Source organism: Rutilus rutilus (assembly GCF_951802725.1).
Source record: "Rutilus rutilus genome assembly, chromosome: 13".
NCBI classification, from domain to species: domain Eukaryota; kingdom Metazoa; phylum Chordata; class Actinopteri; order Cypriniformes; family Leuciscidae; genus Rutilus; species Rutilus rutilus.
The window spans coordinates 20302088-20325164 of NC_140218.1; the positions used below are offsets into that span (position 1 = coordinate 20302088).

Below are 23077 nucleotides of genomic sequence, written 5' to 3' on the forward strand. Positions count from 1 at the left end.
GGGCGTGGCCACACACTCTTTTATCTGAATATTAAGTAGACCTGAGAAATAATTGGTGGCTTAGATTGTAAGGCATTGTTTTTGGTCATTTTTAAAGGGGTATGGTTGTGTTTCTGTTTTGAGTTAAATTATGTTTTATTGGAAGTCATCATTATTGAAATTATTGTTAAGTAGGGGTTCAAGCACGAAGTGCTGAAACCCTATTGTAATTGTAAGGATTTTTATTATTATTATTCCGCCGTAAAACGCATTTTGCAGCCCAAACCGTAAGGCCTAGAGACTTGAAACCTGGTCAGATGGTAGTCCAAAAATTGATGAGAGGTTGAGAGAGTATGACCCCGATTGGCCAATAGGTGGCGCTACAGCAAGCAAAAGTATGAAATTACCCATAACTCCTAGATGGTTTGTCCTAGACTCAAGTGTCTTATATCACTGTGATCGTTGACTCAAGCCGGACATAATGTATATAATGTATACAACAATTTTCTGCCATCTTGTATTTTGTCCAAAACCTACTTTTGCAAACTAGTCCAAGGTTTTTCGCCTGATCGGAACCAAACCAGTGCAGAAATGTTCTCTGGAGTCTGGATATCAATAAGTATCAGAAAAAAGTAGAAATTTCGATTCACGGTTGCTAAGGGGCGCCAAAAAGTATGTTGTGGGAGGAGCCTATTTTACTAAAATGGCTATAACTCGAATAGTAAATGAGATATCTTCACCAAACTCGGTACACATATGTATGGGCTCAATATTTGGTCACAGTAAAAAAAAATCGCGACGATTGAACACTAGGTGGCGCTATAACTTGAAAAAAAACATGAAAAGGGCTATGATCACCTGACCGTTAGTCCGATTGACTTGAAAAGTGGTATGCAGTGTCCTGGTCCAAGGTGCCATGTATGTCTATGAGGACATTGACGTATCTCGAAAAACATGGCCGCTGTCGACCAATGAAGTTTGAGCACCTATCAGACAAGGTTAACGGAGGCCGATCGGAACGAAACTCGGTGGGCATGTTCAACTCATGGCCCTAGAGGTCTGTAAGAATTTTGAAAGAAATCGGCCACTAGTTGGCGCTAACAAGATTTACGGATCAGTAATCACGTGATGCATATCATTTGATAGATCTCCTCATACTGACTAATTTTACCTCAAGAGCCACTGCTGTCAATCAAATCGTTCATCAAATAATTTGCTATTATGTTAAAAACCTACTTTTGCGAACTAGTCCTAGGTTTTTCGCCCGATCGTAACCAAACCAGTGGAGTACAATTCTCTGGACTCCCTAGATCAATAATTATGAATAAAACTTACTGTATTTGAATGCTTATGTGCTTAAAGGCCTTAAAGGCTTGAAGCCCGATAAATGCTGCTTGCAGCTTGCAGCTTTCATTTTAATTAAGTTTGTACTGAATAAATTAGTGTGCCAGATAAGTTTTCTGATATAGTGTATGAGAAACAGGCTATTCAACAAATGCTAATTCTCATTTTTACAACTGTAATATACCGTGATGTGCAAATAATTACATAAAAGCATGAGAAAAATCAGGTTGAGCATTAATTAGTTAGTTTATTTGTAGCCTGATTTATGCAGTTTGCTTAAGTGGAACGTGATTAGATGTGTTTGGATTTGCATTAATTAAAAGCATGATATTTATTTTTACATAGAAAATAATTAACAAAAAATAACAAATATGTTTAACTTATAATATAATTTTAGATGCATCAGTTTCATCCAACCACAGTGTAAAATTCACTCTTCTGACCAATATTTGCTCACTCTTCTGCTGTGCTGCTTCTACTCTTAAATGCTCTCATTGATGGGTTTTTCATGTGTCTTTTCTTACAGTGGAAAGCTAGAACCGCCAGTTTTGACAGTCAGGGGTCTTGTCCCTCCCCCAAACCTCCTGCCAGCCCTTGATCAGAGCCATATGTAAACCTACAGGCTCGGCATTCTCGCTGTAGTCCATTTGTCTGTCCGATGAAAACAAGAGCCCTGCTACTTTCACGTTACCTACGGGTTGATTTAGATGGTTCCCAAACGTTGATCTAAGATCAGACCCTACTATCTTTGCCCCGATGTTCCTCATGTTCAAGCTCTTCCAGTCCTTATGATCCTCAGTCAATTCTTGGAAGTGTTGTACAAACCTTTGTACCTAGAATACTCTACAAAGCCAACTTGTGTTCCTAGAATAGCTTGGTATCGTCAGAGGAGATGTTTCTTTCCAATACGAATTTTCCTGAAGCATTTGAAATCCGATGCGATGTTCTGCAAGTGGTCTACGTGCAAACAGAAGTTTCCACACAATGCTACAAAGGTCTTTGTGGATGAAAGATTAAATATTGGAAGTCCTAAGAATGAAGTCAAAAAAGTTGGTAGCCTATATAAAATATTGAGGGGAAAAGGACAATGTTTTGTGTGAGTGAGAAAAAGAGAACGCAAACGGATTGGTCATGTGCTATTGGCTACTACGAACAAACTATTTCTCTGTCAAAACCTGTGTGAAGGTGTACTTTTTGAAATATTTAGCAGTTTATAGATGTTGTATAAATGTTATGTGTAAAAAGAGACTGTCTATATATATCAGAGCACAACAAACTTTTCCTATCCAGTAATTTCTTGATGAAACACAGATGGTTTACATGTAAAGAACTTCCTGTTCACACACAAAACACTTCACATGTAGCTGAATACATTTAAGTGATTAAAATAATATTCATCGTCAAGACCAGGTACAAAACTGGGCATTTAAGGTAAAAGTGCTGAAATATCCATAGAGATCCGTCTTGATTTATGTGGGTTGTACTGTATTCACTGTTGTTTTAATAGTCTAACGCTGACATCTCATTCATCTTTTGACATGTCATTTTATTGTACTGTCAAAGTTTTCCATATTTTGTCTGGAAAAATGTATGGAGTAAACAATGTATGCTCAGACTTATAAAATATATTCATATTATGTACTGTTTAAAAGAGCAGGGTTGACATTACATAAAATAACTTACATACATCTTCAGATTCATATTTTTATTTGTAAAAAATTAGGGATATTTGAAAGGATGTGCATAAAATAATGTGGCACTGTACAGTCTGTATCCAGCAGAACTGTAACATGGTAATATTTGCATAACCAAACAATTCATTATAACTGTCAACTAAGTAAGTCTAAAAAAAAGTCATGCCATCTTGTGCAAGTGTTATTTTTATAATATGTAATGCTCAACAGAGCAGTGAAAATAATAATGTTATTTTTTAAATTGTTAATGTCAGAAATGTCTTAACAACTTCCATTGCCCGCAATATTTTATTTGTTTATCCCTGTGGTTTGTCTGTTTTATTTTACATTCATTCAACACAATTTAACTTGGAATTTAAATTTAGCAGAAAGAGATGCTCAGGCAAACCCCAGCAAAACGATAAATTATGAATACTGCAGTATATTCTCCTGTCATTTTTTTTTAAAACGTACTGTAATGCATATGCTGGAAATAAGTTGCATAAATGCACAGAAATTACTGAATTAGTTCAGAGCTTCCCTTCTGAGTCCTGGACATTTTGACTATATGTTTCAAATAAGAAAAGACAGACCATTCAAGTGCTCATAACATCTGTCACAAAGATGAAAAAGGTTAAAAAAAAAAAAAAAAACCTATGCAGGCAGTTCATTGTCAGATGATGAATGATTTTACGCTCCAGTTGGTGGTGTTGAAATATCTTGAACTATACATGGCACTTGGGCTATTTTACATAATGCCCTCCATCATCTCATAGGGTAACTGTTAAGCTTTAAATTTATATATAGATTTCATATTTTAACAGAATCTTTAAAAATTCTGTCAAAAAGAAATGGTTGTGACAAAGTGACAAACTTTTTGGTCCTGTTTTTACAATATCACCAATGTTGTAATACTCAGATAATATAAAGTGTGTTTCTGTAGGTGAATGTAAAGTTAATAAGGTTTAGATCTGGTTCTTTACCTCATCACTAACTCTTGTGTGCTGGTGTTTTAACAACCTGTTTCTGCCCCCTTGTGAATCTGAGCAACTTTCTAATTTTGTATTGATCATTTGTACTTGCAATATAACTTGTAATGTTTGAAAAGGTTCTTGTATTTCAAAAATGCCAAAATAAAATGTTGTTTCAGCCATTTCAAGGACAGAGTTGCTTCTCTTTCACTCTTGTGAACTTCTGTCATCAAATCACAAATAGCGGGTTACATTATAAAGACTGCATATTGTCTCATATTTTTTATAAAATGTGCAACAAAAGCAATATATTTGTGTGTTGATAAAGGTAAAGGATTAGTTCACCCAAAAATTAAACATTTGCCATCATTTACTTGCCCTCATGTCGTTCCAAATTATATAAGCCACTATATTTCAAGTCTTATGAAGTCATATAATAACTTAATGTGAAAATTCAAGTTGTTTAAAATGAATTCTGAACTGTAGAAAAAGAGTAGTTCAAATTACAGCATAAATCAGGTACAGGTAATTAAAACCATCATTCAACTTCAGATTCATATTTTTATTACATTTTTTGTTTGTTTTTTTAAAAAAAAAGTCATGATAGCTTTATGTGAGAATTAGAACCAAATTTAAGTTGTTTAACATTAACAGATAATTCAATGAGCCTTTAACTTCTGCAACTGAATAACTGAATCAGTGAATTGAACTTGAGAACAGATTCAGTCGTGAACAAATCATTCAGACCGGTTTTGTGAACTGGATTAGCCAATTCATTTAAAAGTTCTGACTCAGAGAAGATGACTTTTATGGTGGTTTTGAGTCCTTTTTGACGACTGAATGTCTCAATCCTCATCCATTCCCAGAAAGCAACATAGTGCCGGCCCAGATCCGGGCCACATCTGGTACATGTGGATTCCATGCGTACCAGATGTGGGCCGGATCTGGGCCAACACTAATATTGCAGTCTGGGTTGTCATTTATTCTTCAACATTTTTCCATGGAATTCCATGGAAGAAAAAAAGTCATACGGACAATATGAAGGTGAGTAAATGATGACAGGATTTTCATTTTCAGTAACATTTTGTAGCCAGGAAAATGAAGCCCTTTAAGAACGTAAGAGGTCCACTATTCCTCAGGTGGTGGCATTATCGCCCATAGCTTCTTCTTCAGCGCTAGTTTATACAGAATCTGGTACCCATCATCCCATGCATAGAGCTGCCGCTCCTCAGGATTGTATTTGAGGCTGGAATGGGCCCCGAAGCGCCTGGGGAAATAAATCAGAGGGGCTTCGCCGCTGCTAACCATGTCATTCACATCGAACACACACTGCACACGCGAGCGGCTCGGCGGCTTGGTGTTGTAAACCACATAGACTGTGCCGCAGACGATAAAAGCAGCTTCAGCGTTGTTTCTTGGACACGCCGTGTCCCACATCTGTTCTATGTCCAAAGAGTTAGAGTCCATTTTAGCAAGATTGATAGTGTCTCCAGCTGGATACAGCGCCCATAGCCCATCCTCATCCACCACAAGGTCCACCAGCGTCTCTGGATTGAGTTGGTACACTGGGCTGCGGTCCTCCATGGGAAGCACTGCACTGTCTGCAACCGAACCGTTCTTGAGGTCATATTTAATAACTTGGAGCTCTGAACTTTCACTGATATAATAGAGAAAGCCATCGTAGACTGCATGACCGGTCCCATTCCAAGCAGTGGGAACGGTGATCTGCCTGCCTTTAGACACGCCTGATGATGCAGAGAGCTCTCGCACTGAGTTGAATTCGTACAGCGTGTTGTCGGATGTGCCGTTAAAGATGTATACTTTTGCTGACCTGGCATCTTTGGTCCAGACACCTTTCGGGCTCCCCAACCTTTTAAGGATCTTCATTGCTTTTAGACGGGATACAATGTTCACGCACACTGTCAATGAAAACAAACATGATTAATGTCTACAGGGAGCATACTATGATTAATATTGCGAACTCTGAAAGCAATTTATACAGACTGCTTAGTCTGCACAAGCACTGGAAGACAGCATTATGAGAAAAAATAGAGTTTGAACCCTTATTTTTCTTTATGGAAGAAATAAACCTAGTAAACTTGAATGTGAAAATCGAAGAGTTAAAACTAATGTAAGCCTCCACAGTCGAGAGATTCACCCTTAGATGTCATGTATGCTTCTGTAAATGTGCAGGATTGTGTGGGGCTTAACAAGCATGATTGTTAATACATCTTCATTTTAATATACAAGATATTTCATTTCAAAGATTTTTTTTTTCAACTTTATTAGTCTTCTCCTGTCTCCTTTGTGGCTGAAACTCTATTAAAATAAATTGAATCAGGCTGTTCTAAAAAATATATATAATAAAGCTTATAACAATCATTCGATTAAGAAAATGTTAATGTTATTTTAATTCACTTTTTATTTGTAGATTCCCTTGCCAGTAATTTTCTTTGTTACACAATGATTTTGATAATATATACACTGGAGTCAGTAATAGGATTAATTTTTATTTTATTTTATTTTTTTAAGAAATTATAATTTTTTATTCAGCATGACGCATTAAATTGATCAAAAGTAACAGCAGAGGCATTGTTAAAAATATATATTTCAAATAAATACTGTGCATTTATATTTTCTATATTCATCAAAACATTCTAAAACTGTATATCATGGTTTTTACAAAAATATTAAGCAACACAACTGTTTTCAAAATTGATAATATTAATAAATGTTTCTTGATCACCAAATCAGCATTTAAGAATCATTTCTGAAGGATCATGTGACACTGATGACTGGAGTAATGATGCTGAATAAATGACATTTTAAATTGTAATGCAATTTTACAATATTACTGTTTTACTGTATTTTTTTTCACAATATTACTGTTTTACCAACCGCAAACCTTTGAACCATAGTGTATAAAGTATAAAAACATATATTTTGTTTGAAAAGAAATAAATAAATGTAATGGACTGGAATTTTGCCTGCAGCCTTCAGCTTTAGAGTGGATTTTTTGGTTAACAACGCAGTACTTCAGAGGAGACAGATGAACTGTAAAGCTGTCAGATGAACAGGCAAATGAAACACAAATACATTCATCTGCTTTGATTCCAGCCTTCTGGATAACAAAATAGGCTAGAACCCAACAACAATTGCATAACATTTTAACCACAAAAGGCAAATGGCTAATCTAGTGAACTGACTGGCTTGATTCTTTGTTCCTTGTTTCCTAATTAACAAGATGCAGCACATTTCCTCTAAATGAATAAATCCTCAGTGTAAGGCAACCAAGCATTAGCAGAAATTCTACCATTATACTGTTGAAGTGAGACAATCACAAGGCCTACAGCACAATCCCAATATGGATGAGTGTAACTGGGATGCTAGTTCTCATAAAATACAAATGTCTTAAAAATACAAAAACTCTGGAAATTACTGCTTTGTAACGGTAAGCTAAATCTCCTCGACCAGGAGTATGTCAAGGCTAAAATGGAAAGTAAATGATCAAAAGCTGGGCTTCAGCTTTCAAAACCTGATTTCCCCGACTCACCAGACAGCTCAAAGAAATCTTCCTTCTTGCTCTCTTTGAAAACCGGGTCCTGTTCCACCATTTTGTCTGCTGCTTTCACACAAGGCTTAGGTGGATTCTTGGTCTCAATATAGTCCATCTCACGCTCCACGCGGTCTACCCGTGCTCCTGCGCCCTCCATGTCGGAACGCAGTTTACTGTGCTCCTTGCCCAACTTCTCCAACAGGTCTGCGGCTTGCTGCCTGAATTCCTTCAGGTCGGAGTTGTAGCGGTTGTTCTGTTCATGCCACAAGGCAATGCGTTCCTGGAAAAATGACAAATACACTGAGTCACATAATTGTTTAAGATGATCTGATTCTGCAGCCAGATCAAAAAGTGCAGCAAATTCTTTCCAATGTTAAACTTATTCCAATGGTGAATAGGCCTGCTGGGAATAATGGTTCAGAAGTGTTGAGTAATTCTGGACAGCATGTGTTAGCCCAGTCAAAGGCAAAATCAATTTGTATCTGAATTCAGGAGATGGAGAACCTCAGAGTGATGTCTGAGGCTATCAGTCAAGGACACCAAAAAATTCAATACATATTTTTAACAAATTGTGAAAAGGAGTTGAAGGAGTCTACAATTTTCGAGACCCTTCAGTTCCACAAATCAGTTCTAAAACATAAAATAAAAATGCTCACTATTACTTCTTATTAAAAAACTGCCAAATGAGTGAAATGATTTGAGGTACCTCCTTGTTGCAGGAGCTACAGTCACAAAACTCCCCATACTGTATTACTACATTAAAAGTACTTGAATATGGTGCCGAATTGTCAGTATTTTCATTAAATATGTATACCATATCAGTATGGCCACCTCAGGGGCCTTTTGCTCTAGGCTAGCTGCTCAAGCTGACTTTAATATTGCATGGTTTTGAATCAAAACAAACTTTGTTTCTCATAAATGTTGTTGCTCCATAAATATTAATTGAAAATCTTTTTTTTTCTGTCCTTACTTTGGGACCAGATTTAATAAAAACAGTAACACTTTAGATCAGGGTCCAGTTCTCACTATTAACTAGTTGCTCATATAACATGGATATTACTATGATATTGGCTGTTTATTAGTACTTATAAAGCACATATTAATGCCTTATTCATATTATGCATGACCATATTCTACATCCCTCAATCCTACCTCATGCCTAAAGTTAACAACTACCTTACTAACTATTAATAAGCAGTAATTAGGAGTTTATTGAGGCAAAAAGTTGTTGCTAATAGTTATTAATAGTGAGAATTGTACCCTAATCTAAAGTGTGACCAAAAAAACGTTTCTAACCAGAAAGAAGGCTTTTAGTCTTCTTGTACCGTACATGATCACACACATTTTAAGAGTAACAGCATGTTCAGTGGACTCCTGCTGATTCAGGTAATCAAGTCCTGTCTGCACATGACATAAATTATGACAGTAAATTGACAGAATAAATTCATTATTCTAATGAAGTGTCTACTTAATCATGAGTAATTATTTTGCTTATTGAATCAGTGTTAGAATTTTTTCAGCACAGCTTCACTGAACAAAAATGCTGAGATAAACTATTCTGTCAATCAAGAAAATGTTTCTCTGCACTGGGGTACAACTTCACTCAAGAAAAAAAGGGTTACAGTTTATTTTAAGGTGTCTTTGTTACAGTGTAATTATACATAACGGAGTAATATTAACTAACTATGTGCACTTGCTATAGGGTTATGATTAGGATTAGTAATTTATAGTTATTACTATAGTAACTACATGTAATAAAGTGTTACCAAAAAAAGTAAAACTACTTAAATCTTCATTACTTTCTTCAAAAGTAATGAAGATTTAAGTCTCCATTTACTTAAGACTTAAATCTTAAGTAAATGTGAGCCAGCACTTGCTTAGATGAAGACTTTTTGTTTTGTCTGTTGATCTAAGCTATGGTTCTTGGGTTTGAGAAGTTACTTCAGAGTGTGTGTACTCTCACTTTAAACAAACTGTGCTACAGATATTGCCAATATTTTCAAGTGCTGTCGAGTTGAATAAATGTAAAGAACTTTCAGAATTAGCATGGTTTCAGAGTTTTGACGTATTCCTAGAAAAGTGGACGTCTCTGTAAAATGGCTGAAAACTAGCAGGACTGCAGACAGTATATTGAAACGTGGCCAGATGAACCAAAATTATCTTACCTCCATGGCAATCATCCTGTTTTCCAGGTAGTTCATCAGGCCCTGGTAGTGGTACTGACCTCTGGAATGAGCCAATACGGTCAAGAGAATGAAAAATATGGTGGCTTTCATGGTGGCTTTGGATAAGGGACGCTTTCAGGTACTCCACAAAACTAAAGAAGTCTCAAAAAAGATGTGCTGCAGCTGCTTATGGGGCGTCCTTGTCCTCTAGTAAGCGTGTGAGTGTTCACAAGGAGAAGGGACCGGAATCAGAGACTTCCAGGGTTTCATATTCGCTGGCTCTCTCGCTTGGCTGGAATGTTTTTACTTACACTGAGGGGAGGAGCCATGTATCTCTGGCCTCTCTCCGTCCTCAAAAGAGAAGCATGTAGTGTGCCTGAAAGATGAAGTCACTGAAGTACAGTAAAAATCTACTAATGTCTACAAGAAACATGTCAGCAGTAATAAAAGTACACTCTTAAAAAGAAAGGTTTCAAAAGAGAGTTTTATGCAATGTAGTGTTTATGAGAATACCAAAGAACCTTTCTGTGAAGAATATTTTTATTTTCTTCACAGAATAATTTGGAGAACATTTTTTCACTCTAAAGAATCTTTTGTGCAATGGAATGTTTCCATTGATGTTAAACTTTCTTCATAGAACCATTTATGCCAATAAAAGAACCTTTATTTTTAAGAGTGTATTATAATCTGTTGGCTACATATGCACAAATTATTTGCATGCAACTTTATTCAACAAATTGGTAAAATAGTGGTTAAAGTAGTTCAATATGACAAAGTAATTTGTTCTGAGATGAGCAAGAATCCAATTTCTAACTGTCAAACCTCCATCCAAAAGTTAAACCTTCATCATGTTCGCTTAATCACAAACTTACCATACATGGATAAGGAAATCAAATCATCCTGGTTATGCAAATACCAGTGAAAGGGCACTTGGTTTATTTAAAGTAAAATGCAATTGAAAATCCCTTGAACGTCAAACTGAATTATGCAGAGTGAATATCATTCACATATTGCAATTTTTGGATACTTTGATTAAATCTCTCTTCATCACCAACAAAGTAAATTTAGCTTAATTCTGAAAACAAAAGTCCTTAAAACTGAAGAATGTTGTTAGGAAAGAATGTCTCAATACTGTGAATAAAACAAAAAAAATGCTTTTTACCTTCTTCATTCTCAGAGGTTTAACCTTTTGTCCGTCGATACGGACTTTACTTCATGTAAAGTGAGTGAAGAAACTGACCTTTTGTTTTGACAGACAGATGAGCTATCAACTGAGCTCAATAACATATATCCAAGGACAAAAATGTCAGAATTCAACACTACATTTGTGTATGTACAACTACAATATGTGTAACTGAGGAAAACTAACATAATGTGCAAGAACCTGAATAAAGAGGAAATACTCCACAAACACAACAGAAATAGACTGAAGGTTTTTTGTCCTATGTTGTAATTAACATATTTCTGTAACCATTCCACATTAAGCCCACATCCAAAACAAATTCATTAATACATTAAATATGAGATATATGGAATCACATAAATTATGTTTAAACCTTTTCATGTATTTCTGATTTTCATACAATTTTTATCTCACTTGTGCAGCTGGTGTCGTCATGGCAACGCTCTCAGTTGGTTGCAGACTGGGGGCCACGAACCCTGTTGAGTAATCAGACAGATGTTATGTCATTGACCAGATGTGTTGCTAAACACACACACACACACACACAGACACATTAAATAAATAAATAATATATATATATATATATATATATATATATATATATATATACACACGTTATAATATAATTTATTTCTGTAATGCAAGGCTGAATTTTCAGCAACATTACTCCAGTCTTCAGAGTCACATGATCCATGAAATCATTCTAAAATGCTGATTTAATACTCAGTTATTATCAATGTTGGAAACAGTTGTGCTGCTTAATATTTTTTTATAACCTGTGATACTTTTTTCAGCATTCATTGATGAATAGAAAGTTTAAAAGAACAGCATTTATTCAAAATAGAAATCTTTTCTGGCAATATAAATCTTTACCATCACTTTTTATCAATTTAATACATCCTTGTTGAATAAAAGTATTAATTTCTTTAAAAAAAAGAATAAAAAAAAGACTGACCCCAAAAATGTTCAACAAAAATGTTCATTGTTACAAAAGATTTCTATTTGAATTAAATGCTGTTTTTTATTTTTTTTATTTTTTACTTTTATTCATCATAGAACCCTGAAAAAGTATCACAGTTTATATTAAGCAGCACGATTCTTTCCATCATTGATAATAAAATCAGCATATTAGAATGATTTCTGAAGGATCATGTGACACTAAAGACTGGAGTAATGATGCTGAAAATTCAGCTTTGCATAACAGAAATAAAGTATATAAATGTTAAAGTATATTAAAATAGAAAACCACTATTTTGATTTATAATATGCCTATTATTTCACAATATTACATTTTTTTCTGTATTTTTGTTAATGGCTATATATAGCCTATTGTTTATGGGAATGATAATAATCTACAGTAAAATATACCATGATTTGCTAAAAGAAAGACAATTAAGATTTATACTCGATAACAAATCCGTTTCATCACGGTTATATTCTTTCCATCTTATCATTTATGTCCACTAGATGGAAGTATAAGCAAGCTGCAGAAATGAGTTCATGGATTACCTGCCTCTCCAATCAGTGGTTTGCCTTCCATTCCATTAGATTTCTTTTAACATTAGGTTTTAGATTTTAAAAATAATATATATTTTTTTCATAATTTTGAAAATCTAAAACCTAATCATCATGAGACATGTAACAAATAAATATATCTATTAATTATGACACGTATACATAGCCTATATTTGCATTTTATTAATGATAAATTATATTACTGATTAAAAAGCTGAACTAAAAAATACATGAATTTCAGAGTGTCTTAGAATTTGGTTTGTCTCTCTTTTGCATTAATGACATCAACAAGCTGCATGAACTCCAGAAGTTTGTGTAAAAACTGTGTAAAATGATCATGTTCTCCAGTGTGATTTGAGATGATTCAACGCGCAACTTGAGCTTCAATGGAAGCCACAACATCTGAGTTTCTCCACAGAGTCACATGATCAATGTCACAAATTGATTTATTGGATTAGTGGAGAATCTTAAATATTTCTTTATTATTTTAGATCATAACACTTCTTTGTTTAAGTTTCAATAACTCGTGGACCCCACGCTATAACAACTGTAAAACTGTACAAAAACATTTGTGCTCCTGTGTTATTTATAGAGTCATTCTGAAAAAGACAGCTTGACTGAGATTATGGTGCCTGCAGAGATTCTCTCGTTGAACACTTCCAGTTTCTAAAACACAACCTAAATACATATGAAAAGAAAGATTTTTATTGGGTCGAAATAATGATTGAGTAGGTCAGAAAGCATGACCACCTAGTGCCAGGTCATATAAAAGAACAGACTGTGCAAAAGCACCATAAATCCCTCTGCCTCTTGTAAATAGCTTTAATACACCCGAGGCGCCAAATCACTTGACCTGTGTTAGCCTCAGCGTTTGGGAACTTTCTGCTTGACTGAATGTTCCGGACCCACCCCCTCTCCTCCCATTCTCTTGCTGTCAGTCCAGGTAATAGTCAAGGCATAATTAGCAGCACGCTCGCTTGACACTTATTTTGTCTGACTCCAACCTCGGGCCCACTTTGTGGACTTAATCAGGTTGTGGCCATGAGCAGCCTGGACCTTCCTCTCCGCTCCCAGGATTCAGTGAGTGGCCACTGCAGAGAGTTCTTCAAAGACACTAAAATGGGTGTCGTTTTATTATAACTGGCAATATTGGTGTGATTCATGGTTGGAAAACAGTTAGAACTGGGGAAAATATACATTTTATGTATAATGTACATTGTACTGGTCGTGATCATCATTTGAACGGTTCCAATATTGATTCTTCAAATCGATCTTTTTAGTTGATCACACTGATAAATCACATTCATAACTCGGGTAAGATATAAAAAAAATGTTTTGCAGTGGGACTGAAAATTAAACAGCAGCGACAAAGAAAAGTGGTACAGGAAACACGCATCTACAAAAGGCAAAGAGTCTCTTGTAGTTGTGTTTCCTGTACCACTTAATAGTTCTAAATGTAATTTCGCAGTGTGATGCGATAAAAAACTTTGTGTAGCGCAAAATAATGGCAATACTCTTTCTATTGAGTTGAGCTGCAAGCCAAAACAAACATACACCAGTGTAGTCCGATTCACAAACAAATCTTATGAGTCGGTTCTGTGTAGGGAATCAAAAACTTGCAGCACTATCAGTGTAACCTAGCCTGACAAGCCAGACCCACATCAAGATGTTGGGTCTGGGAATATACCATTGGCAGGGCTCAATCCGAGGGGCGGGATAAACGGTTGTCTTTCAAATTCCCTCTGCACGCAATAGGATAGCGCTACAACCAAGAACCAACCAGAGCGTTTTCCCACCAGCGGAGCTAGTTGATAGATTAAACTTTTGCCGTATCCGGTCGGCAAAACTCCGAACACATCTTCCTTTTTTAAGAACGACTTCAGTGCCGTTCTTTGTTCTTTTCTCAAAGAAAAGCTTAACTCCAAGTCTTCCAGAGTCGCGGCTAACCGCCACAACTCTGCCGTCATTATGTTAAGCCCGCCCACTCTATACACGATGTGATTGGCCTGACTAGAGTTTGGTTTTTCCAGCTCGCAAGCCAACAGAGAGTTACTAGACGACACTGGCTGCAAAATAAAATTTGCTGCCGCTAGGGTGCGTCTAGATTTCTAGGCTAAGTGTAACCCAATGCCAGTTCTTTTTTTTATCAAAAAATATACATTGCGATCAGTGTAGTCTGACTCCAGAATTTTATGAGTCTGTTCTTTTTGATAATTGAAAAACATTCGGGCTGCATCCGAAATCGCATACTTCCTATAGTAGGCAAAAAAGAGTATGTGACAAAAAACTATGTCCCAGTACTCAGTACAATAAAAGAGTAGACAAAAAGTACCCAGATGACCTACTACTTCCAGCGACATTCTGAAGCATGCGTACGATGGACACTTTACTATCCCATGAGGCCACGGGAGAGGGTTTGAGAATGGCAGTGAAGCGACGCAACTGCCGCTGGTCGACAGCATGGCAGCTGTAGTATGTCCAGAATACATTTATACTACACACACTTATACTATATCGAACATAAATTTTTAGCAAATTTTTATTCAAAATAAGTACCTACTCAAGACAGCATGCGATTTCAGATGCAGCCATACAGTGCGAACAGATTCCCGGATTCTTAGTCGGATTCCCGAATCAAACGACTCTTATGAACTGTTTTTTTAGTCAATCAAAAGACACAGCATGAGAAATGTAACCCGATTTCCTAAGCCGGATCTCTAACACTGCACGCTATAATTTTCAGAATAGGCTGTCTAAAAAAATATTGAAACTGAACAAAAGTGGAATCATTTCGGGAGTTTGTGAATCGGAATCAAACTGAATCATGCAAATAATTGATTCCCAGCCCTGCTTTCTGTAGATGGAAAACAAATTATTGTTTGTCACAGAAACATAGTCTTGAAAATTGTACCCTTATTGGAAACACAGGACTTGATGAAGCATGTGAATGAAGCCGTAGCGTATGAACATTTATATAAACTCAACTGAATTATGTGATGTTTATGAAACATACTGAGTAAACTGTTGCATCTCTTTTACCAAATTCATTTTCAAAATGTCATCACGCCCCTAATTGGTACATTAAACTACGTGTTAGGTCAGCTTTGCAGACATCAGACAGTCAGAGGACAGTTGGCACAGCTTGGAAAAGTTCTAACAGAGGAGCATTCATTTCGGAGAGCACACAGTACAGGCCTCTTGTCCAGCGGGTTGGCCATTGGAATTAAAGACACAGTATCTAGACATGTCCACAGAGAGCTAAATCCACAGGCAGACGTCCCAGCACAGGAGCTCCCAGCTGCCTGCATGGCGAGCTGTACCCCCCACACGGTCTCGGCTGTCCCACAGGCTACGTCAGCAGCCAGACTATGCCCACCTCTCTCTCCTCACTGAGAACCAAAAACAAACTCTCTCATCAAAGACAAACCTGTTCCCTCGTACCTCACACATGTTCTCAGACGAGCAAGTGGGCTGGAGAAAGTTAAAGCACAGCGCCTCTTTTTAGGCCCCGCTACAGCTGGGAGCCACTTGTGGGTTCATATGGGCCGCTGGTCAATGGCCAGCCGTCATGGGGCGTCCGGGCTCTTTGGCCAAGATGAGACCTTAATGTCATATTGCCAATGCTCCACTTGTTCTCGCTCTGAAAGGCTTTGTGAGGAACTGGGGGGGTGTGACTGTGTACTATAATATCACCAAGCACTAATTACACCATGCAGCACTCCTATCCACAACAGGGCTCGACAGCCAAACATGTTGTCTCACGCTCTACTCCAAACAGCACAGCTCTCAGTGCTTGTACAGTAATATGACTAATATATGTGGAATGCTTCAGAGTTTGTTCAGTGAGCCCACAGTGTGTGCTACATAATACAATTAACAGTATCGCAGCCGCAGTTGTTCTTCAGAATTGAGATAATGATGGATCTGGTGCAACAAAAGGGGCACAAAAAAATGTAATCCTAATTTTTAAAAGTCCTGTCAGGATTTAGAGATTAGGCTACAAGTATTTGCAAAAGTAGGTATGATGAAATTTTCTTTTGAGGCATTAAACCACATCAGAAACACAGGAGACGGACCATCATAGAAAAATGTGGCATGTCACATGACAAATAAACAAAAAACTCATAATTCTCGAATTATTTCATAATTCGTAATATGATCAAAGATTGCATAAGTGGATGTGTTCAGGGAATTTGGCTATATAACTTTTTAACTGCACTCAAATGATCAAAATAACTTGAATAAAGATTCGTTCATTTTGCTGAACAATATTGAATGAAAGTATCAATAAAATGATCCGATCTTCCCTGTAACGCCTGTGGAAAGTGATTTCCTGTGTCCCAATTCATCCACTCATACTATGCCCTAAAAGTATATACTTTTTTTTGTGATAAAAAAGTAGATACATTTGAGTGTGTAGCAGAAGAGCAAGCAATCTTTGGGACATGCTACTGTACCACGTCATAAAATTGCTCTTTGTCGCATAGTTCACATGCATTCTGTCACCATAAGAATGTCAATCATCCTGTCACAGTTTCATCCTCATCTACACACTCCACATAATAATTAAATTTACACTATTAAAACAGTTCTTTAAGAGGAAACAGGTAGCACATTGATTTGCCAGTGGTGGGTCTTTCATGCAGAGAACTCTGCTAATATTCTGGGGGGTTTTTTGCATAAAGATTAATTTAATATAATGGTCAAGGTAACCGCTTTACTATTGTGCTATTTGTATTTGTAAAGTTCACAATGTTGTTGCGGATGAAATATATAACAGATAACATGAAATTAATTTTTTCGTCAGGTTTGATATTGATTATCAATAACTCAAACCCCTTTCAGGCCATCTCTACTTAACCATCAATCTCATGCACATCTGCCATGTTTGTAGTTCTTTGTATTCGTGTTTGTAGTTCTGAACCAAATCCTTCTCCAAAGCGCAATGGTTTGTGGGTAATATTAGTTTAGAGGCCAATTTTATAATCCAATTTAAGTCAATTTTTTTTTATGACCTTCCCTTGCTAACTTCCCTCCATCTCGTTCACTTGAATGTACATCATTGCTTACGTTGCACGAGTGGCCACTACTGGCGGAATCCTTGCAATGTGTTTACATGGAACGCCCTAAGCCCTTGATCACTTGGAATCCGTGAAAATTTTATTTTTCCTGCCGGATCCAGGCCGTATCCAGATCTGACGAAGGACCTTCGCCTGGACCCGATGACAACGCAGTGCTGAAGTGCCAACTAGTCTCTCCCTATGGAGGATCCCTTTACAACTCTACAGATAAAGCATTGTCGGGAAAATTAGTTTGGCGTACCTACCCCGAAGTGACAAAATAAAATAACATTTTGTATCTTAAATTTATAAGGAAAGACCAGTACTTTGTTTAGGCTTGGTTTGTAGGGAATTACAAACCTGCGCACATATATTCAAACGCACATAACTATAGAACCAATTCTTATTGCGCATGTGAACGCCATTAGCGTTTATCAGAGGTTCGCGTTTAAAGTCTGTGTAGAGAGAATGGTGTCGTCTTAGCGGCCCCTAATTTAATAACAAATGATCGTTGCGACGGAAGCGAATCAATCAAAACTAACTTTAGCTGGAAAATAACTTTATTAAAGAACCGCTATAAAGCCAAAACAATCTCTGTTACCTTAAATTATACGTTTATCTCTGTAAAGCTGCTTTGAAACAATCTACATTGTTAAAAGCGCTATATAAATGAAGATGACTTGACTTGACTTCCTTATGAATTTGTTTTAACGCACTATTCTACAGGCCTGTATGCTTGGAGAAAATTACACAAAATGATAGTACAATAAACTATAGCAGTCAGCTTAATATAGCTACAAGTATTATGCTGTTAAATGTCAAAATAACCCCAATTTGCACTAGAGTTGTGTGGGGTGTGGGTAAATTAATTGCGAGTTGATTTCAGGTGCAGCATTATTCTAATCTCAAATGCTATTTAGGATGAATGGTATGCACAGCCGATTTGTTCAATTCATTCGTGAACGAAACACTGCTGCTTGCTCAGAGACGTGCTCTGCTGAGACTTTGTTTTGAACTAATGGCGGAGCAAAAATAGACAAAGTAACTAGTATTATTATCCCCAAAAATGCAAGTATCCCAATATTAACTTGTTGTTTATTGAAATGTTGGGAAAAAAAGATTATTCTTAAATAAAACAGCCTGGCTTGTGTGATATTGTTTAAATGTAACAGGGCTAGAATAGACGCCTTTCAGCAGTTTCATAAAAATAGCACTGCCCGACTGTGAAGACTATGAGAGTTTTCTTTTTGTGCTGAAGTCTTTTAAGAGAGAGAGGGTTGTGTGAAATAATATTTACAAAACAAATACATAGTGATATTGTTGAAACTAACCACAAGATGGGGGAGGAAGAGGGCGTTTGGAGGAGGTAGAGGGGGAAAAAGAGAAAGATGAGGGCATGTAATCGAGGAAGAGATGCTGCCACACAGTCAGACTGTCTGGCTACAGCAGGATCCCCAGCACTCAGCATCACATGATTCCAGAGGTCAGAGGTTATCCTTGCTGATGAATATCAGGCTGAGGCCAGTAGCACTCACTAAAGAAAAGGAGTTGTTTTCACTCCCAGAGCCTGGAAAGTTTATTTCAGGAATATATTCTGCCAGCATGTGATTGTAAACCTGTCCCACATTGGGAAAATTATGTCTGCAAATTTTCTCTTTTCTGCAAATGGTATTATTTAGCAGCAAGAGTATCAGTGTTTTTTTTTTCTCCTTTAAAAACATAAATGCAGACAGGAAAATAAATGTAAAAATCGAGATAAAAAGCATTTTTTAGGGTTAGTTCACCCAAAAATGAAAATGCTGTCAGTATACTTACCCTCATGTTGTTCCAACCCCATAAGACTTTCGTTCTTTGGAACACAAATAAAAAATATTTTTGATGAAATCTGAGAGCTGTCTCACTCCTTCATAGGCTTCTATATAATCGATATCTGCCATCCCAGAAAAGTTAGTAAAGACATCGTTAAAATAGTCCAAATGAGTTTATCAAGCGACGAGAATACTTTTTGTGCGCAAAAAAAACGACGACTTTATTCAACTATTCATTTTCTTCTGTGTGGGCCTCTGACGCGAGTTTACGTAAAGTCGTTATTTTTGGAGGTTTTTGCGCACAAAAATTATTCTCGTCGCTTGATAAACTTATGGTTGAGCCGCTGTAGTCACTTGGACTATTTTAACGATGCCTATTAAATAATTACTGACAGAATTTTAATTTTTGGGTGAACTAACCCTTTAATATTAATGCATCAAAATTCAAGCTATGTTAATAGAATTATCACAGGCACTTCATGCAAGCCCTTGCACTGGATTTTGAGGAAAGCCATCCGATTATTGCAACCATGTGGAGAGGAAGGCCACATAACGAGCTGCAAAGCTGGTACAAATGGAGAACTAAGCCAGACCATTATATCAGCCAACAACCCCAATATATTCTCACCTGGCCGTGATCTCACATTCAACTCAGCAACTGAAAATCGACTGCGGTATGTTGAGAAAAAGAACTTGGCATGAAATAGCAATGCATCAATGGTATGCCAACGTTAAAAGGTGTGAAAATGAGTTTGACAGTTATGTGGCCGAATATACTTCATTTTCATCCCTTTATCTTTCATGCAAGAAACAGTAACAGACCTCATCGCAACAGGGGCCAAGAGGCATCGACAGAGGGAAGCAGAGCAACTCTCCATCCAAATGACCCGGCAGACACCCCATCATCACCCAGCAGAAGATCACTTTCCTAAAACTAGCATAAATGGAGGTATTGCTGTAATGGCTCTGATATTTTCGACATTTATGAGCTCTATAACAAGGAGAGGATTGAGTGATGGCGCGGTGGCTGGCTGAGAGGCCGAAGGGGGAGTTTATGTGTACGGGGTCTGCACAAAGCCGTGTCAAACCACACCACATACCATCACCAACGGGAGAATGAGAAATCCATTTGGATTGTTGACATTGAACTTTATGAACCAGACAAGGCAATATTTCGGATTTTTCTCCTTCTGGCTGTCTCCATCTCACTCCTGTGTTACTCCTACTTCACTCTGAAGTAACTGGAACTCATAATCAGCCATTTCAAAGGAAAAGCTGAGTTAATGTCTATAGGTGATCGCTGCTTGTGAATATCACTGCCTTTTTAAAGCAGACAGGATCTTAAAAATATTGCTTGAGAATAATGAATGATGTTATCATGATGACTAAAGAGTGCTTATGGGGTTGTATTGTAAAGAGACCTGGAAATAGACATTCTGAACTGACGATGCTTTTATTTTACAAACAAATACAGCATTTAAAATGCCTGTGCAATTTGTCAGTGCTTTTAAAGAGTTAAGGCAAGACACCCCAGGTGAACAGGGTAAAAAAAATAAAAATAACAGAAATCTCCATACTTCCCCATTTTATGTATTACATTAAGAATCGCACATTTTTTTCCTGAAATGTTGTTTAAATTATGCAAATTAGGTGGTTCTAATTAAATATGCACTGATTAGCATACATCTCTAGAACAAAAATCTGAACGTTGGGTGAAGTCAGGTTCAAAATGATTGTTTAATTTGACATATGTGACCCTGGACCACAAAACCAGTCACAAGTAGCATGGGTATATTTGTGGCAAAAGCCAACAATATGGGTCAAAATTATCGTAAAATTATTATTATATGCCAAAAATCATTAGGATAAGTAAAGATCATGATCCATGAAGATATTTTGTAAATTTCTTACCGTAAATATATATAAAACGTATTTTTGTGAGTGGATGCGACAAAACCGCGAACATAAATGGACAACTTTAAAGGCGATTTTCTCAATGTTTAGATTTTTTTGCATCTTCAGATTCCAGATTTTCAAGCTTATTTATTCAGCTTTCGGGTGATGTATTCTCTATTTCAGAAAATGTACCCTTGTGACTGGTTTTGTGGTCCAGGGTCACATATTAAAGTTAAAGGTTTTTACAGAGGAGATTTGGGATATTTTTTTTATTACTCCATAAATCAAAAAATACTGTCAACAGCCAGAAATTTTTTTATTGTTCACCATTTTTTTATAAATCAGGCAAATGATACATGAACAAACCCCTCTGTAAAAACCTTCAGAATATAGATAGGAATAAAACTGTCAGTTTGATGTATGTAAGTGCTACTGAAGTGGAGATTTCGGACTCATTTTGAGAAAACGGCCTTTAAAAGATATATACTGTAATTGAAATCTATAGATGCAAATAGATAAAATATACACTTAAAAGTGTATTTTGGATATTTTCTTTCCACTGGTCTGAGAAAAACACTTTATCAAAAGCAAAAAGTCAAAAATCACAAAATTGACAGATGCATGAAAAAACTGTTTTTACCTGCAGTGTCTCGCCTTAGTTGAAACAAACTATTCAAATAAGCTGATTCAGCGATTTCTAAGAGATTGAAAAACAAAACATGTTAGTGTGCTTACTCATCTTCACCTCTGCTCGCTCAGCAGCATCTTTCAATCTCAAATAAATGCTGTTATTTTGCAATTTAAAGTCATCAGAGAATCCTGATGAATGATGCTGAAAATTCAGCTTTATCATCACAGAAATAAATTACATTTTACATACAAATTGTGTGTGTGTGTATGTTTTTCTATCCTGGTGGGGACTTCAACCTGAATGCACACTGACTCATGGGGACTCGTGTCACGGTGGACCTAAATTGAGGTCCCCATGAGTTTTTTTTAAATGTAAAAATGCAGGAAGTTTTCTGTGATGGGACAAAAACAGAACAGAGAACAGAGAACAGAGACGTTACGTCAGTGACGACGAATGGGGTTTCGCTAGACCCCATTCGTCGGTCACTGACGTAACTCGTAGTGACCACGAAAGGTAACCATTACGTCTAGTCCCCACAAAGATAGCGGACGTGTGTGTGTGTTATTATTTTTTATATCATATTTAGATTTTCTTTTTCACACCATTTTAACCATCCAATCAAAATCCATTGGATTTCGAAATTATTATATTAACAACACTGAATCAACCTAGATACATAGGTTACACAAACAAAAACTGAAGTGTTAGATCAAGTAGAAAAAACTTTTACAGATTAACAGTTGCAGATAACCACTTTTTACATTCGTAAGACAGAGAAGTATACAGGTCTTATGTTGGCAATGTAATCATTTTCAGCAAAAAGCTGGTTTCATCGATATGTTTACTCCATCATCCAGCCGAGTTCAGCATTGCATTTTCCCATCAGATCTGTCGTGGGGTACCACAGCCCCTCCACTTGTCTTATCACTCAGAGCAGAGACAATAGGGGCAGATTTACTCTGATTAGTGCTATTAGTTCTATCCCTGTCTCCTCATCACAGATGCTTGACATGTTTCTCATAACGGCCCATAACAGTGGCGCTGAGTGGGGAGGAGGACTGATGGCTGATCCTAGACACTGGAGGTCTGTGGAAGTGACGGCCTGGCCATTACAAATAAAGTATGTTTCACTGGATGTTTTTTTTAAGTGGAACCTCATTGACAGTTTATACTGTGGCCTATGGGGTGTTAAACAGCATAACGGCATGTATGAAACCCTGTCGATGAATAAGGGGAGATAAGACAGTATGAGAAGGGCCACGTTCCAACAGGCACATTGCGTCTGGATGCCTGACT

The 23077-nt window shown here is 36.8% G+C and overlaps 2 protein-coding genes across 2 annotated transcripts in view; one reads left to right on the top strand and one right to left on the bottom strand.

Annotated features, from left to right (window-relative positions):
• The window catches only part of syt6a (synaptotagmin VIa), a 36495-nt gene extending 32863 nt beyond the window's left edge, over window positions 1-3632 (top strand). Inside the window, exon 7 of the mRNA XM_084427571.1 lies at window positions 1850-3632. Within this exon, the coding sequence (XP_084283697.1) occupies window positions 1850-1921 (72 nt within the window). The 3' untranslated portion in view covers window positions 1922-3632. The remainder of the gene's footprint in view (window positions 1-1849) is intronic.
• Window positions 3633-4244: 612 nt separating this feature from the next.
• Window positions 4245-9987, bottom strand: olfml3a (olfactomedin-like 3a). The gene is made up of 3 exons (XM_084427572.1): window positions 9689-9987; window positions 7521-7803; window positions 4245-5886 (listed from the first exon to the last, which is right to left on the bottom strand). The coding sequence occupies exons 1-3, from the start codon at window positions 9797-9799 to the stop codon at window positions 5096-5098; spliced, it is 1185 nt and encodes a 394-aa protein (XP_084283698.1). The 5' UTR covers window positions 9800-9987; the 3' UTR covers window positions 4245-5095.
• Window positions 9988-23077: the final 13090 nt, after the last annotated feature.